The sequence below is a fragment of the Mugil cephalus genome, chromosome 2 (genome assembly GCF_022458985.1).
Source record: "Mugil cephalus isolate CIBA_MC_2020 chromosome 2, CIBA_Mcephalus_1.1, whole genome shotgun sequence".
Lineage (NCBI taxonomy): Eukaryota > Metazoa > Chordata > Actinopteri > Mugiliformes > Mugilidae > Mugil > Mugil cephalus.
In genome coordinates, this window is record NC_061771.1 from 20,284,781 (window position 1) to 20,299,617 (window position 14,837).

At 45.3% G+C, this 14,837-nt stretch overlaps 1 protein-coding gene across 2 annotated transcripts in view; it reads right to left on the reverse strand.

Annotated features, from left to right (window-relative positions):
- Positions 1–14,837, reverse strand: part of LOC125004716 (glutamate receptor ionotropic, NMDA 2A-like) — an 87,865-nt gene that overhangs the window by 21,526 nt on the left and 51,502 nt on the right. For both annotated transcript variants that reach the window (XM_047579568.1, XM_047579569.1), the window contains exons 5-9: positions 5,382–5,548; positions 5,147–5,281; positions 4,944–5,043; positions 3,436–3,641; positions 38–152 (exon numbers count right to left, since the gene is read on the reverse strand). In XM_047579568.1, the coding sequence (XP_047435524.1) occupies positions 38–152; positions 3,436–3,641; positions 4,944–5,043; positions 5,147–5,281; positions 5,382–5,548 (723 nt within the window). The remainder of the gene's footprint in view (positions 1–37; positions 153–3,435; positions 3,642–4,943; positions 5,044–5,146; positions 5,282–5,381; positions 5,549–14,837) is intronic.

Consider the following 14,837-nt stretch of genomic DNA (forward strand, 5'->3'; position numbering starts at 1 on the left):
TCACATGCTACATGTTCTGTGCTCGTTTATTTATTACCTTCTCCCACTTCCTTTCGCTGTTCAGGACGATGACGACCAGTTTGGGGTTGGCCTGGTAACCATCTGGAGTAAAGGATAAATCTCGCCCTTCATTCCACACATGCATCATGTGCCTGAAACACATCGGGGGGGGGGAGAAAAAAAAGAGAGTAGGAAGCTGCTATTTTGCATCTGTTCAGGGTGTTTGTGTGTGTGCGCGCAAGAGCAGATACATTTGAAACAACAAGTTAAGCGCTCTGTAATCACCGCTAGAGTATCCTCTTCAAATCAATGCCGCTTTCACCCACTTGCATGTGCACGCACGCCCGGGTGTCTGCGTGTGTGCGTGCATGTGTGTTCGTGTGTGGGAGGGGAAGGAGTCAGAGGACACATATCTCTCCCATCAACATTCTGCATTGATTTCTCCACAGATGTACGCCCGAAAGACAAGTCACTGGTGCAACGAGGCTGCCCTCACTCTCTTACTCACCGCAGCTGCATACGCAAACAGAGCCCTTTCGCTTAAACGCTGACGCGCCCGCTAAAGGAAACAGAGGAGCAAATGAACCAGTATCGCACATAGTGATAGGGGATTAGGAATGTATTCGCTCCTGTAAAACGACTCCCGGAAGGCGAGGACGTTCCGTCCGTTGAAAACGGAATAATAGCATGAATTCGCACCGGGGGAAGGAGGCCTGTCTGAGGAAGTTTACCGAAAAGAGCGAATCACGAGGGGGACAGGGACGGCCCCAAACAGACGACGCTTTTTTTCCCTCGGTGCCGTTTTTGTGCGTTTTATTAGTAATACTTAGATTCATTTTGACACCGTGTCAAACGCGGTTTGTTGGACGACGCCGAAAGGTTGAAATATCCCTTTAAAAGTCAACAACCTGCTTTATTTTTCAACGTTCCTTCTCCGTTTGGCACAGGTTGCGCTTTCATACATGGCACGTATTATCATCTTTACTCTCGATTCCACTATTTATCTGAGCGCACAATTATTGACATTAATTCAAAAGATAATTCGGGTGTTCACGAATCCCCCCACCTTTTTTTTTTTAATCCAAAACAAGAGTTAAAACATCAGAAGAACGCTGTTATTTTTTAAGTAAGCCGAGGAGGGCACTGGGCCGAGAAGGATTCATGCATAAACTCAAATATTGCGACAGGATGTCAGGACGCATAAAGAGAATCATCTGAGCGCTGTTTAGAATCCGCCCTGCAGGTGAAAACTATTATAATTGCTCTCCGGCTCAAACAGGTGGGATTTTATGTTGTCTCATCTGCCGGAGAGGTATTAGAGTCGACACACACACAAACATCGTCGTCGGACAGTGGATTAGGGGGAAGGTACATTAATCATCTGTTTTTACAAAGACTTGGGAACGGGCCTGAGCTATTTCAGAGACGGCTTCACTCACTGGGGAAAGAGTAAATAAAACGTCCCAGTCTCCCTCACATGCCGGCACTGCAAAAATACCAGAGAGCCCCACTGTGGGTTTACCCTCTCCCAGCAAACACAAATAATTCAATACAAACCTACACAGTTGCACATGAGAGACACTTCTGTGCTCTGCAATTGAACCTGCAATAGATGAACGTGTTTTTCATTATCAGTGACGTGTTAAGACAAACACATATTTTTGTGTGACGCATGTTTATTGTACATATAGGCTGTTGCACTCTATTCTGGGAAACTGCTGTCTCCTCCTAGTTTGTTTTTTTTGGGGGGGAAAAAAAAGTTTTTGATGAGGCTGGTGTGTGTTTGAGGCATGTATAATATGCAAATCGTACCTCATGAGTTAATATTTATATGCATAATGTACACACATTATTTTACGATCCCATGCGACACACTTAAAAGTGCTCTGCAACATCACGATGGATGCAACTTCATGTTTATCTGCGTTAAAAGAGGAATTCGTCACAGAAAAATAAGTGAGACGAGGTTCATCGTAAATGTGACTTCTTGGGTCGACACCGCGTGTGCACTTTTCTTGAGGCCTGAACAAAGAAGAAAGAGAAAGCCTTCCCCAAATTCTCTATCATGACGGGAGGGTATTTTCAGAAACAGAGTGACAGCTTAGGGGTTTGCATGGTACGCTGCCTCCATCAAAAAGAATCACCGTTTGAAATTTACTACAAGGATGAACCTCAATAAAAAACACGCACCGCTGTGGAGACCAAACAAGCCGAACTACAGTCTGAGATGTTAATTCCTGTTAGGCAGGAATGACAGGGAATCCAGCGGATTTGATGGCGCCTTTTAGTGTCAGATTATGTTGTCCTGCTCCTCTCCACCGCGCGTTTGTTTGTGTGCACACTGCGGCAAAGATCGTATCTAGACTAATGTATGCAGAATCCTGATCGCAGCCTCACCACTCACACGTTAGGGCAGGGAAACCCAACCTGTCAGTTTATTATCACAAAAAACTGGTTGCGGTTGTTTTGACGAATATGCAAATTCTATCTAATAAGTTAGTGAGACAAATGAGGCCCCCCTCAGAAAGAATTAAGATTGCTTGGGCGCCTGGAAAAAGGTTCGGAGGAGTTTGTTATTGAGGGTTTGAGTTATATTGGATCGACCTGTCAACAACGTCCATATTGTAAATGCTTTGATATATACTGTAACGGGCCAGTAAGATGGAAAAATGACATAATAGAGACATAATGGTGAAAATCATTGTAACGAGGCGGCTCATAAGCCAGCACAGATGTGTGGCGCTCAGCAATGTGACCCCCGTGTTATTTTGTTTTAATTTAATGAAACTAAGCCGACAGGACCAGCAATTTAGTAGCCGCGCATTAACGTTTGTGGACGTTCAGTGTGTATCCACATGCACATGTGTTTGTGTCCCTTTGTCCTCCCTTCTCGTTTTTAAGGGACTGACTTTATCCCCTGTAACAGAGACTTCAGAGAAGCACCTACCGACGCACAGTGTATGTGCCACCCAGCGAGCCATGCAAAGGGCGAGAGGAGCGACAGAACAAAGCCGGCAAAAATCTGCTTTAATCCTGACTTAATGACAGGGAGTCCGGCCATCACGAGAAGCCAGCTTCACACACACACACACACACACACACACACACACACACACAGGCGCATGCTCGGCTCTGGCTAACACGGGGCAGCAACAGCGCAGGGGTCCGCTTCAAGTTCACCCCTTTGTTTCCCGGCAAAGCAGGCGGAGTGAGTTCATACGCCGAGCCGCCATGTTCGCGGCAGATAACAGTGATTAGTCATTAAAAAATCACAGTGTTTAACACCGCCGCCATCGCCGCTCCCCTCCGCCCCTCTCATTAGTACGTTTTAAAAAAAAAAAAAAGCGTTACGTAAAAGAAAGACTGGCGAACACTCATCTGCAAAGACAACGGGAGTTACGCAAGTCCCCAGACCTCGATCTCCTCATCACACACCTGCGCAGGGCACTAGGTGGGAGCTTCCCAGGGCTCCTGTCTGACGCGGTGCTGTAGCAGCTGCTCTGGGCCTCCGGCAGCTCCCCCTTCTCCCGCAGCATGGAGGTGGCTGCGGTGGAGATGATGCCCACCCCGTCCCGCACCCTCGTCTCCAGCGGGTACTCCCAGTCGTCGTAGGACACGGAGATCATGCCCAGGGGAAACATCTGAGGGGGGGAAACACGGGAGATCTGAGAGAGTGGAGCGTGTGCGGTGCGAGATTCAATTATTCTTCGGTTTGACCTTTTTTTTTTTTTTTTCCCCTCACAGCAGTTTTAAACATCCATATGTATCCCTCAGAGGTGTCAAGCCGAAGATTTACTTGTCCCAAGTGCCACCTTAAAATAATTTCTCGTTGCCTCCTAAGCAAGTGTGAAAAGATTGGATGTCCATAAAATTACATGCCCATTCAGCTGTCGCCTACACCTTTGAGTAGTCACGGCGCGGAAAATCTGAAAGACTCAACAGTTCCCACTTCATACCTGCGCAGCACAAAGAGCCCGCGCGGCAATCTGTCAGCCTGCCTACAATACTTAGTTTTTACATGTTAATTTGACAGTAGCTGTAGAATTGGATCTTTGTCTGAGAAAGAAAAAAAAATAAGAGATACTGTAAAACCCGGTGAGAATAGGTGTAATATGTTCTCGAGGATGATGTTGGGTGCGGAGAGAATTAAACAATGTAGAGAATGTAAAACAACTGAATTGTTGTTTGGTATGTTTTGGGAAATTACTTTGGGAAACGGATCATTATCACACATATCTGGTGTAAAGATAATTAAGAAGATTAGTACCACATTTTCTGTATGGAAAACCTGGAGCTAGAGCCAGAAGAAGGTAGGTTTAGCTTAGCATAGCGTTAATAGTGGAAACAGGGGGAAGCATTTAGTTTGGCTCTTTGTAAAGATAATCAAATCCGCCTGCAAAGACCTCGGAATCTCACTAATTACAACTCTATCGCTTCCTGTCTAATCTGCACAGAAACAGAACAGGTTACCAAGAAAAACAACTAGGTTTCTTAAAGATTAAATAAACCATATATTATAATGTCTGGTGCTGGTAAACAGAATTATGTCCTTCTCCAGTTTCCAATCGTTATATTGACCTAAGCTACTGGGGCTGCTAGCTGTAGCTCCATATTCAACCCCCGGACAAAGACGCCCCACATATAATCAGTAAGCAGCAATCGGCTGCAAATCATTCAGCCCAAAACGTTGTTGACCTAAAGGGTGGGAGAACGTTAATGAAAGTACGATGAGATGAGAGCGGCGCAACTAGTAAATAAAGCAAATAGCAAACGCTATTGCTGAGAAGTACAGTGTTAATACTCTGATTCTATTCACTGCGGGGGAAGAGGAGAAACAGCACAGGTAGCGGGTGACACGCAACAGATTGGAATCAGAAACACTGCTTGTCTTGTCACACCACTCAAAAGTGGCCACCTGCTTCAACAAATGGGGCCTCGGCTACCTCAGGGGTATGGTCTGGGTTGCCAGTGGTGAGGCTGGACACGATCCAGATGTAACCAGCTCCTATCAGACCCAAGGACCGAGCTTCCTCCAGTATGTACCTGTCAGAGAGAAGAGACATGTCCGCCGCCTAAATATGGCAGTGTGTGACAAACAGGCAGATGGCGCAGGAAAAAAAAAAAAAAACAAGACGCAAACACTCACACGGCCTCATCCTTGGAGCAGTACAGCAGTATGACAGGACTCTGGATCCTCTTGAGGGCGATGTGCGATTTGGAGTTGGGGTCGCCATCTACGGCGTCTAGAGTCACCACACTCTGCAGGTCCCAGCGCACGAAGCTGCAACGATACATCATCAGACGTGTGCCGGGTGCTTCGTCATGTCGGTTAACAGTGGAAAAACACGTACGCACGCGTGGCAGGAGTGCGCGCCCGTTACCTGTGATCCACCGTTATCCTCAGCGTGCTGATAAAACTCTGGTACCCGGGGAACTTGGAAGTGACGATGGAAAAAACGTGCCAGTCGTACTCCTCCATGATGGCGAGCATCAGCAGAGCCTCCTGCTGCAGGGCCGCACCGAACTGGAAGAACGTGGACTTCTCATCCTGTAACGACACGAGCCAGCAGCAGAGAGAGTCAGCAGATTTGCAAGTGGTGGAACAAGTTTAAAAGAATATAAATAAATAAATAAATAAATAAATAATGAGAGCTGCAACGCGTGAGCGCAAATCAGACTCCAAAAAAACAGCTAGAATTAGGACCATTTTCAATTTTGCAATCAGTCAGTCAGACCGAGGGAGGACGGGGAGATAAGAGGGAGCGTAAGTGTCGGAGGAACGACAAGCGGAGACGGGGAAATGGGAAAGAGAGGAAGAAATACTGAGGAGGTGGGTGGGTGGGTGGGTGGGGGGTTCAGTCAACGAGCGAGACTACGCGCGGCGGGAGAGTGACTGCCGGCAACAGAGGGGCCTAATGGTCGGAGATAACTGCCTCATAACTCACGGGTTTGATACGCTTTACCACTCAGCAGCCCATATAACAAACAGCCGTGCACCGTCTTGAAAGGTAACTCAGTCAAACGCTCACGCTGCACCTGCTAACACGTGTTACGTAATGCCGTACTAGAGGAATGAAGTCACAGTTAATAATGCTGAACATAATTTTTTTGTGGTAACCAAAGAAAAAAAAAAAAAAAAAACACGGTAAATTTACGGGGCCGCTCATTTGAAATCATAATGCATCCTCTGTTAAGTGCGGATCTGAACGCTCGCAATTTTACAGCATCAATTCTCATTTCGTCTTTTTGCCATTCATAGTTTAATCATTTAGCCTCAGCACTGGGAGGGAAATGAAGGCTAGTGTGAAAGTAGCAGGCAGCAGTAAGGCGCCGCCAAAACCAAAGCAGCTATTAGACAGAATGAAACCTAAAGTGAGTGTGAAATAAGTTGCTAATGATTGCAGAATGTATGTTTGCATAAAATGCAATCTGAGTTTCTCCCCCTTGGGACACAACAAATAGACGGCGACGCGGCCTCATCCACCGGAGAGGAGGAGGAGGAGGAGGAGGAGGAGGAGGAGGAGGAGGATAGTGAGAGAAAGAAAAGGCTGAAGGGGGGGAAGAGTGGGAAACGGGGAAAAATGTTCGAGTCTTGTGAGCGAGATTGAGATACCTGCTGCAGGAAGGAGCAGAAAAGCGGTAAATGCGGCGTAAGTCTTAGAAGAAAAACTGAGGCAGACACAAACATAAGACCACGTGCACACATGCGTGTCACACCGTGACACCTCCTCGACAGAGGGCATCAAAGAAAGCGACACATTAAACATCAAAGCCCTTATAAACACACGTGGAAAATCAGCTGCCAGCTCCCGTCTTCAACCCTGACTTGGACGCGTGCGTGCGTGTATGTATGTATGTATGCTGCATGCGAGTGTAAATCTCACTGCAGATCCATCCTTGTCCTTTAGTTTAACAAAAAAGTCTCTTTGCTCCTTCCATCACACACATAAAGCAGTCCCTGTAGAGATTTCCATCCCCCCCCCGCCAGCACTTAAAAAGGGAAAAAAAGTGGGAAGGAGAGAGAGGATGAAATTGTACTTCAAAAAGGTCTATCGCACTGTGTCAATCTGTGTGTGCGTGAGAGAGACTGTGTGTGTGTGTGTGTGTGTGTGTGCGTGGCTTTATACTTTCCCCCGGTTTAGAAAAAAAAAAAAAAAAGGAAACTCTATCCCTTTGTGCCGCAACAGGCACATCCTCAGTTCTGCCCAGATAACTGCAACACACCAGCAGAGGTACTCATCCTCATACATACAAGTGTACACACACACACAAACACACACACAAATCAGTGCCGTGCGTGAGCCTGCACTCAATCTGGCTTACTGAAGTGGCAACCTTGGGTAAAAGAGACCAACACGAGTGCCAAAAAACTGCAGCTGCTTGACTGATCACTTGAGGCCGGCTGCAAAAACAAGTCAATCCAGGTAGAGTGTTGAAATGCCCAACTTTACAGCGGAAATAAACACGATTAGAGGCGCTAATACGCTCAGCTTCGAGCTCTTTGAGTTCGTCTCCCGGGTTGTTAGCCGCCGCGGCGTTTGCCACTCCAGCTCCGCTGCACGCTCCACCTCTTCGCCCATTTTTCGAATTAGCCGAGAGTCGGGGGGAGCGAGGCGAGGCGTCGGCAGCCGGCGCGATCCACGCCGAGCTTCCGAACGACTCACGGATGATTCGTCCACCTTCCTCATAACAGCCGCATCGGCTAGATAACTTTGTGTGAAAGTGAATGCGCACAGAATGTCTGCAATTATGGCAGCCACACGGGCTCGAATACGAACCGGGAAGTAGGCGCGGCCGATTTGAACAGCTGACTGGCAGCATGGCAGCATCCACCGTGAGTTCAGCTGATGTTTCTTTATCACGCCAACACACGTCGAGCACCTTGCTTTCAAATGTGATTGTTCGCTGGAATATTTTCCCACTTGAGACCTGAAAGATCTATCTATCTGCATGATGAATAAATATACACATAAATGTATACACAGAGGTGACAGACTGCTGTACGTCACGTATGTCATGCATGTACATAGCATGCTTTTATCATGTTTAATATTTACACCTGTCATAATGTTCATGCTCGCTACACTTCCTTTGAAATAAGGAGAGGAGAGGAGAGGAGAGGAGAGGAGGGTGAAGGATGGAGGCCACGAGGAGAATTTAGAATGACTGATGAGAAAGTCTTTGAAAAGGGGGAAGATGATAGTTGCCGGTGCTGTTGCTGAATTATAAAGGATAAAAAGAGACGTTGACACAGACCTGCATCTTCTCATCAAATCACACAAGTCCACCAAGAAGCCCGCGCATGAATAATGCACAGATACGATGTGCATACACACTAACACACATACACCATAAATGTATTTCCACATTATAACCCGGCATACCTAGAGAATTACTGAGGACACTGGCCATTAATTATACAAATCCAGTGAACTTCATGTAGGTCCACATCCGTCCCATGTGCAGGCGCACAGCACACATGTGTGCACACACAAAGGGCCCTAAAATACAGTTTACACAGCGCACCAATGAATAATACACCGACAAAGCAAAGACAATTTTTCACGCATTCTCTCACGTTTCTAGAAATTAGCGGGAGGAGGAGCAGTTAAGTATCGAAGGTGGCTCAAGTGAGGAGTGAGCAGCCCGAAAGCCTGGGAGATGACTTCATGACATAGGCCGGCGGAGGAGAAGAGGCTGGAGCTCGTACGCAGAATAATGAGAAATAGATGGGGTATGGAGGAGGATGGAGATGAGGCCGGCAATGTGGTGCATTAATGTTTAATGCAGTAGGTCAGTTAGGATGGAGGAGCTACATTAAGTTAGCCCGACAAAGTACGGCCCCCAGATGCCGCTAAGTACCATCCCACTTAAGTCTGCACAAAAGTGCAAACAAGCTAGCATGAGCGAAACAAAATCAGTGTCAACACCGCGGAGCACGCCGCCGCTTCCAGGGTCACATGTACGAGGAAAAGAACCACGGGCGTAGTGCTAAAAAAGCAAGGGTTGAGTTTTTCCAGGCTTAGCGAGTCGTGGAAAGATTCGGCCAAATCCCTGCATTATTCTGGCAAATTTAACATTAAAACACACACAGTGCAGAGAAATCACAGCGCCGAGGTCTGAGGTACAGGCGCTGGACAAAACCAAACCAACCATAAAAAAAACAAACAACAACAAAAAAACAGTCACTACATTGATAGTGAATGGAAGTGACGTGCATGTGTTTCCAAAAAGACAAACATAAAATAATAATATCCTGCTTGATCTCTGGGTCAAGGCTGTCTTAGTCATATTTTCATTTTACGGGAATTCCTCACAGAGGGAACACAGCAGTACAGCTTGTAAGGTGGTGGTTGGCTGCAATCAGGACTAAAAACCCAAACCATGGATGGATTTCAGATCGTCTCGCCCGCAGCGTTGTCTTCTTTATCTGAAACTAATGCTGCATTAGTACAAAATGATAAACTTCCACAGCCATGTTATTGTGCAGGGACATTAAATACAAATGAGCCATTGTTTGTGGCACTAATTGTACTCTTACTTTTCCCGGTTTCAGAAGTCAACAATAGGCGATGCCCCGGAAAAACAGCCCTAGGTCTTATGTCTTTGTCAAGTACAAATTGCCTACATTGCAATATGTATGAATAAAACAACAAGAATCGGGGCAAAGGGAGGTCACGTAAGACATTACGGTTCACATATTTCCATAATGTACCTGTGCTGTCAGGTCTCATCAGTGTAACTGGGAGTAATTAAACACTGCTAGTTAGTATGTTGGGCCTATGAAACATTACGACTGCACTAAAGAGCCGCGCTGGTAAACACGACACATTCTGTGCCGCGGTCTAAATCTCTGGAAATGCCCCACGGATGTTCCGCAAACCCAAGCGCTAACAAACACGATTCTAAATCCACCCACCACCAAAGAATTAGTTCAGAAAATCCCTTCACAAACAAACAACTAGCGCAGCCTTGGAGAGGAAGTTGCCGCTTGACCGGCGACGGTGGAAACACTAACGAGGAAGGAAGTGTTTGTGTTACCTACACTTCTCCGCGTTAGAGCTGTGCTATGACTTCATAGAATCACTTTTTCATGAGAATAACGGTCACGCGTGGAACATCGAACATCACTCTTCAAACGTTGCTGAAAGCCGTGAACAGGGACAACGCGGTCGACAACCTTTATGGCAGAAGCCCGGCATAAAATATTCTCTTGACGCTAACAGGATGTAAAGGCAGGTCCCTCTACGAGCAGCAGTCCCTCAAGCACTGAAAGCTCTTCAGCTTCTGAACATGGAGACAGGTCCCAAAGACCCTCATCCACTAACCCGAACACAGACTTTCCGCATTCCCAGGATTGACAGGGAACTATAGCATTTAGCTGGGAGACGACATCGGCTCCCGATGCTAACAAAGACTACTTTAGTATTTAACAAGAGGTAAGTCCCAATGCTTAAGTCTACTGTAGTATTCAGCAGCCTCACAGTCCCCAGGCAAACACAGAATAGCATTTAACACGGAGCAGAGCCCCCGAGCTAGCATAGCCTAGCTCAGAATAGCGAAGCACTACGTCTCACCACTCGCTCAGACAAGCATGCAATGGGCGGCAGCAGCACCGCCTTGGACATGTTCAAAGCACACGGCGTTACCGCGAAACCTTGAGCATGTAATATTGGCATGTCTCCTGATACACGCTAAGCTCCTCTGATGGATTTTACACACAAAACTTTAAATGGTTTTAATGTCATTTTAGCACCGTGTTATCCAGAGGTCCTACTTCGGAGGCCTTTAAAGCAGGAATATTAAAACTATCCTAGTATAAGTAGTAGTATATATAATCAATATTATTATTAATTGTGACAAATACAGTAGTTGGTTCAGAGTCTTTATGTCCATCACAAAAGGACATGGATTGAAGTCCCTTAGTAGCACCTGCTACCAAGATGTAAACTGTCAAAATGAGAGTTAAACTACTTATGTACTGAAGTCAAATCTGTCACATAATAAAAAACTGAACACCCAGTTGTGAAATTCGAATTCATTTAATTTGAATAAATGTCTTTTTGGTTGAATACATTAATGCTGGTGATCCTCCGCATATCTCACTCACACTATGAGTTCCTGTCTCTCTTCACTGGCTCCACTGGAAATAAAGGCATTAAATAAGTCTATCAAGTCACTACTTCAGCGAGTAATACTGCAATATTTATATTTTTGTATTATCACAAACTGGTCATCCCCGAAGACTTTCCCGGGGAAAGTTGCATTAAAGTTAGTATAGTGGCCTTAGCTCTACTGTTCTACAAAAATGTGCATCGACAGTCATTTTTGTCACCTTCTGACGGCAGTTCAATTTAAAGTGTGTCAAGAGAGTAATGGAACAAGAAGGAGCTGTTAGATGAGGAGCTGCAGGCGACACACATAAAACTTAGTTAGCCAACTCCTTTCACTGTGCCCTGCTGTTCACAGGCTCACGCTGTGTGCAAAATAAAATCAGTCCGCAGTTGCTCAGTCACTTACTGTATAACTTCTTTATTGAACAACAATGGGTATTTCTGCTCCCAGAAGTCAGTCAGTGAGCTGTGCTCTGTGAGATTTAAACTCATGTCTGCTGTAAACACCAGTGAACACAGGTGATACCAAATAACCAGGGTGGAAAATGTTTCTAGTTTAACATCCTCCCCATTTCTGCACAGCATTTGAGATTAGTAGGACCTAAGACGTATAAAAACTAAGCATCATCTCTGAACAGGAAGTAGTAGTTTTTGAAAAAGAAAAAAGTGTCCTCATATGTGGACACTGGGATTTTTTCGGTTATTTATATTACAAAGAAGTCACTCAGTGTGTGAGAATTTTGACTTAACTGTAATATTCAGGTTTAATTTTGCTTATACGTGGTGCCTCAGATGAAAAAAAAAAAGTCTCATCTAAATGTTGTTGTGTACTGGAAATTTTACATGAAACAGGGCAGATTGGAATAAAGTTTTTTCGTGTATTGGACAAATTTCGGTCTCTACTTCAGAAGCCCTTCTGAAGTTTATGAAATTACTCAAGTTGTAGTAATCTATTGGGCATTTGAAAGTGGAGCTACTGTAAATGGTAGTTAACTTAAAAAAATATCAGATATTTTATAAGTATTTAGTTTAAATTTGCTTCCGTGTCAAAATAGTTCCCTTCTAATCTCACACTTTATTTCTATCTGAGATATATTTTGTGTTGTAATGTAATTTTTTCCCCCCAGACTGTCATTAATGACCATAAAATCTCTGTACCAGCTACGACATTATCTACAGTGAGAAGCTAATACAGCCTGTTCTACTGCAGCTTTGCCTTAATTATCCCAGGGAAGTCATAAACTCACATTTGTTTCCAAAAATCCATTAAAAACAGCTTGCAGACATATTGCTGCATTGAAGAACATAGCGCCATCCATCATCACCCATGAAATACATTTCTTCCCTGACGACACGTCGGTCGATTTTTTTTTCTCCTTCTTTCTTTTTGAGGTGAAGCTAAAAACAAATTATCAGTTACTAATGCATGAAGAGATGAGCAGATTAGGGATTTATTAATCCGGTGTCACACTCCTGCTCATGTGCCAGAGAAATATTGGTAATACTCCACTGTGACTGTCAGTGTTTTATTATTATTATTTTTTGATTATCTTATACCTGAGACTTCAAAAACATATTTGCACATAATGCGTGTTAAATTTTGAGCACTCGCAATGAAGTAGACAAGATAAAATGGGCACTATATAATAACTATTACTGGGTAAAATGAGACATGTTCTCTCACACTGATGACTAAGAAGAGAAGAAAAAAACTGCCTAGATTTTAGGTTGAGACGAACAAACACAAAACCGTCTCGTACAATATTTTGATTTAATTAGGCTAACTTTCCACTGCAGATGTTCTCGGCACAAATATTGCTCCTAATTGGGAAAAAAGGCTGCAAAGCAAGATCAGTGGTTCTTTGTTTTATACGGCAGATAAACCGTAGTGTAATCCTTTTGGATGTTTTACTCACCATCAAATAAGTACTCAGATTAATGCTCTAATTACGGTACCGTCATCTGTTGATAAACACTCCTCATTCAGGGGTTCACACCTTTCTTTAGCCTTATATAAAGCCAGAATATAAAAATATATTCTGGGTATCCTCAAGAATAATCCATCATCCCGTCTCCTAGAAATCAAGAGGCGCTGCTCCACAGTGCTGACTCTACCGCATATGTTGCTGTATCAGCGTGCGGAGAGTCAAGTGGAATATTGTAAAGAAATGACGTAACTGTTTGGCACAGTAAAGGAAATTTAATTTCTAGCAGGACTTAAGCACATAATGCACATTGTACTAGAGGGCAGAAGTGCGCTTGCCAAGCACCGCCGGTTAAATCTGTCCTCCGACGGTTGTGTGCGTTGCGGGTCCTGCCCATCCCAGTGTCAGAACGCCGCTCTCGGCAGAAGTTAATCACAACACCTGTTTAGCAGAGATTACAGCGGGATCCGTCAGAGCCCTGAAAGGCCTCGGCTTTATTAAAACTGAGGTGCCCGTCCAGGCCGTGACAGCCACGTACGCACAGACGCGCCGTACACGCGGCAGAGGGAGAGCGGGACGCGTGTCTGTATGCGGCGCCTGTGCGCCGCCGCGGCTCTTTCAGCGATAATAACTGTTTGACTTATGGAGCTTCAGAGAGATAGAGATGTTAATGTTATTTCATCCCCCTACATGGGAAATAAATGACAAAGCCAACCCTATTCCTCCCTCAGTTTCTCTCTCTAACCCCCCCCCCCATCTGTGAATGAATTTAAAACAGCTCAAGAACTGAGCAAGACCCTGCATCCTCCTCCCTTCCTCTGGCAGCCTTCATTGGCAAATCAAAGAATTGCCAGCTTGGTATTTATAGCCGAAGTGCCTTTGGGTGAAAAAAAAAAAAAAAATCCCACGCTCTCTCTCTTACTCTCTCTCCCACTTCTCTCTCCCTCCCATCCCACTGATGGTGACTCTGTTGGACTTCAGAAACCTTAGGCCCGGTGTAAAAATGGCAGTCGGCTCTGAGTCAGCCCGTCCCCGGCTGACTACCTCGCCGTTGATTGCTGGACCGCGCTGAGCAGGCCGATGCGCCGCAGGTACGGGAACGGGACGGACGGTCAGAGTCGGCGACGGGGCACTTGCCGCTGCAGTGCAAACACATCTAGCTGGGGTGGGGAACCACGAGCCAGAAGATTAATTAGTCAATTCAGCGTGTTAGTCTTTGTGATTTTAGCTGCAGGCCCAAGTGAGCACACAAACATTGGTTTATCCCCATTTTGGATAAAATTGTTTGAATGAGCTGTTGACAGCCGAGGCATTATGTTTACTAAATACCACAGAATGGGTTTACGCAATGACACAGGCCTCCGGGGAGCGTGTTGGTTGGGCGCTGGGTGGATTCTCCCAGGAAAGCAGAGGAAAAAGGGGCTTTGCAGAAAATGTTTGTGAGGAGAAGGGGGGTTAAAGACAAATCACTAATTCTGCAGAGGAAAGAAAAAAAAAGGCAGCTGAAGGGGGATTCATTCATTATATATAAGCCTTGCTCAGGTCTGTGTAAGCTGTTTTATACCAAAAAAAAAAAAAAACAGTACTGCACACACACTTTCTGTGCATAAAAATCTTGTCGCTCCATTTAGTTGAACCGGCAACAGGCTAACACGCGTTATTCCCCCCCTCTCTGCTCTCTCTGTTGAGGTTGACCCCAGTTCATCCAGCTTTCCCCCGTGTTCCCCAGTCTCCCCTTTCTCCACTCGCCTCCCCGTTCCAATCCAGCCTCTTGTTCTCATCGCTTTTATTCACACGA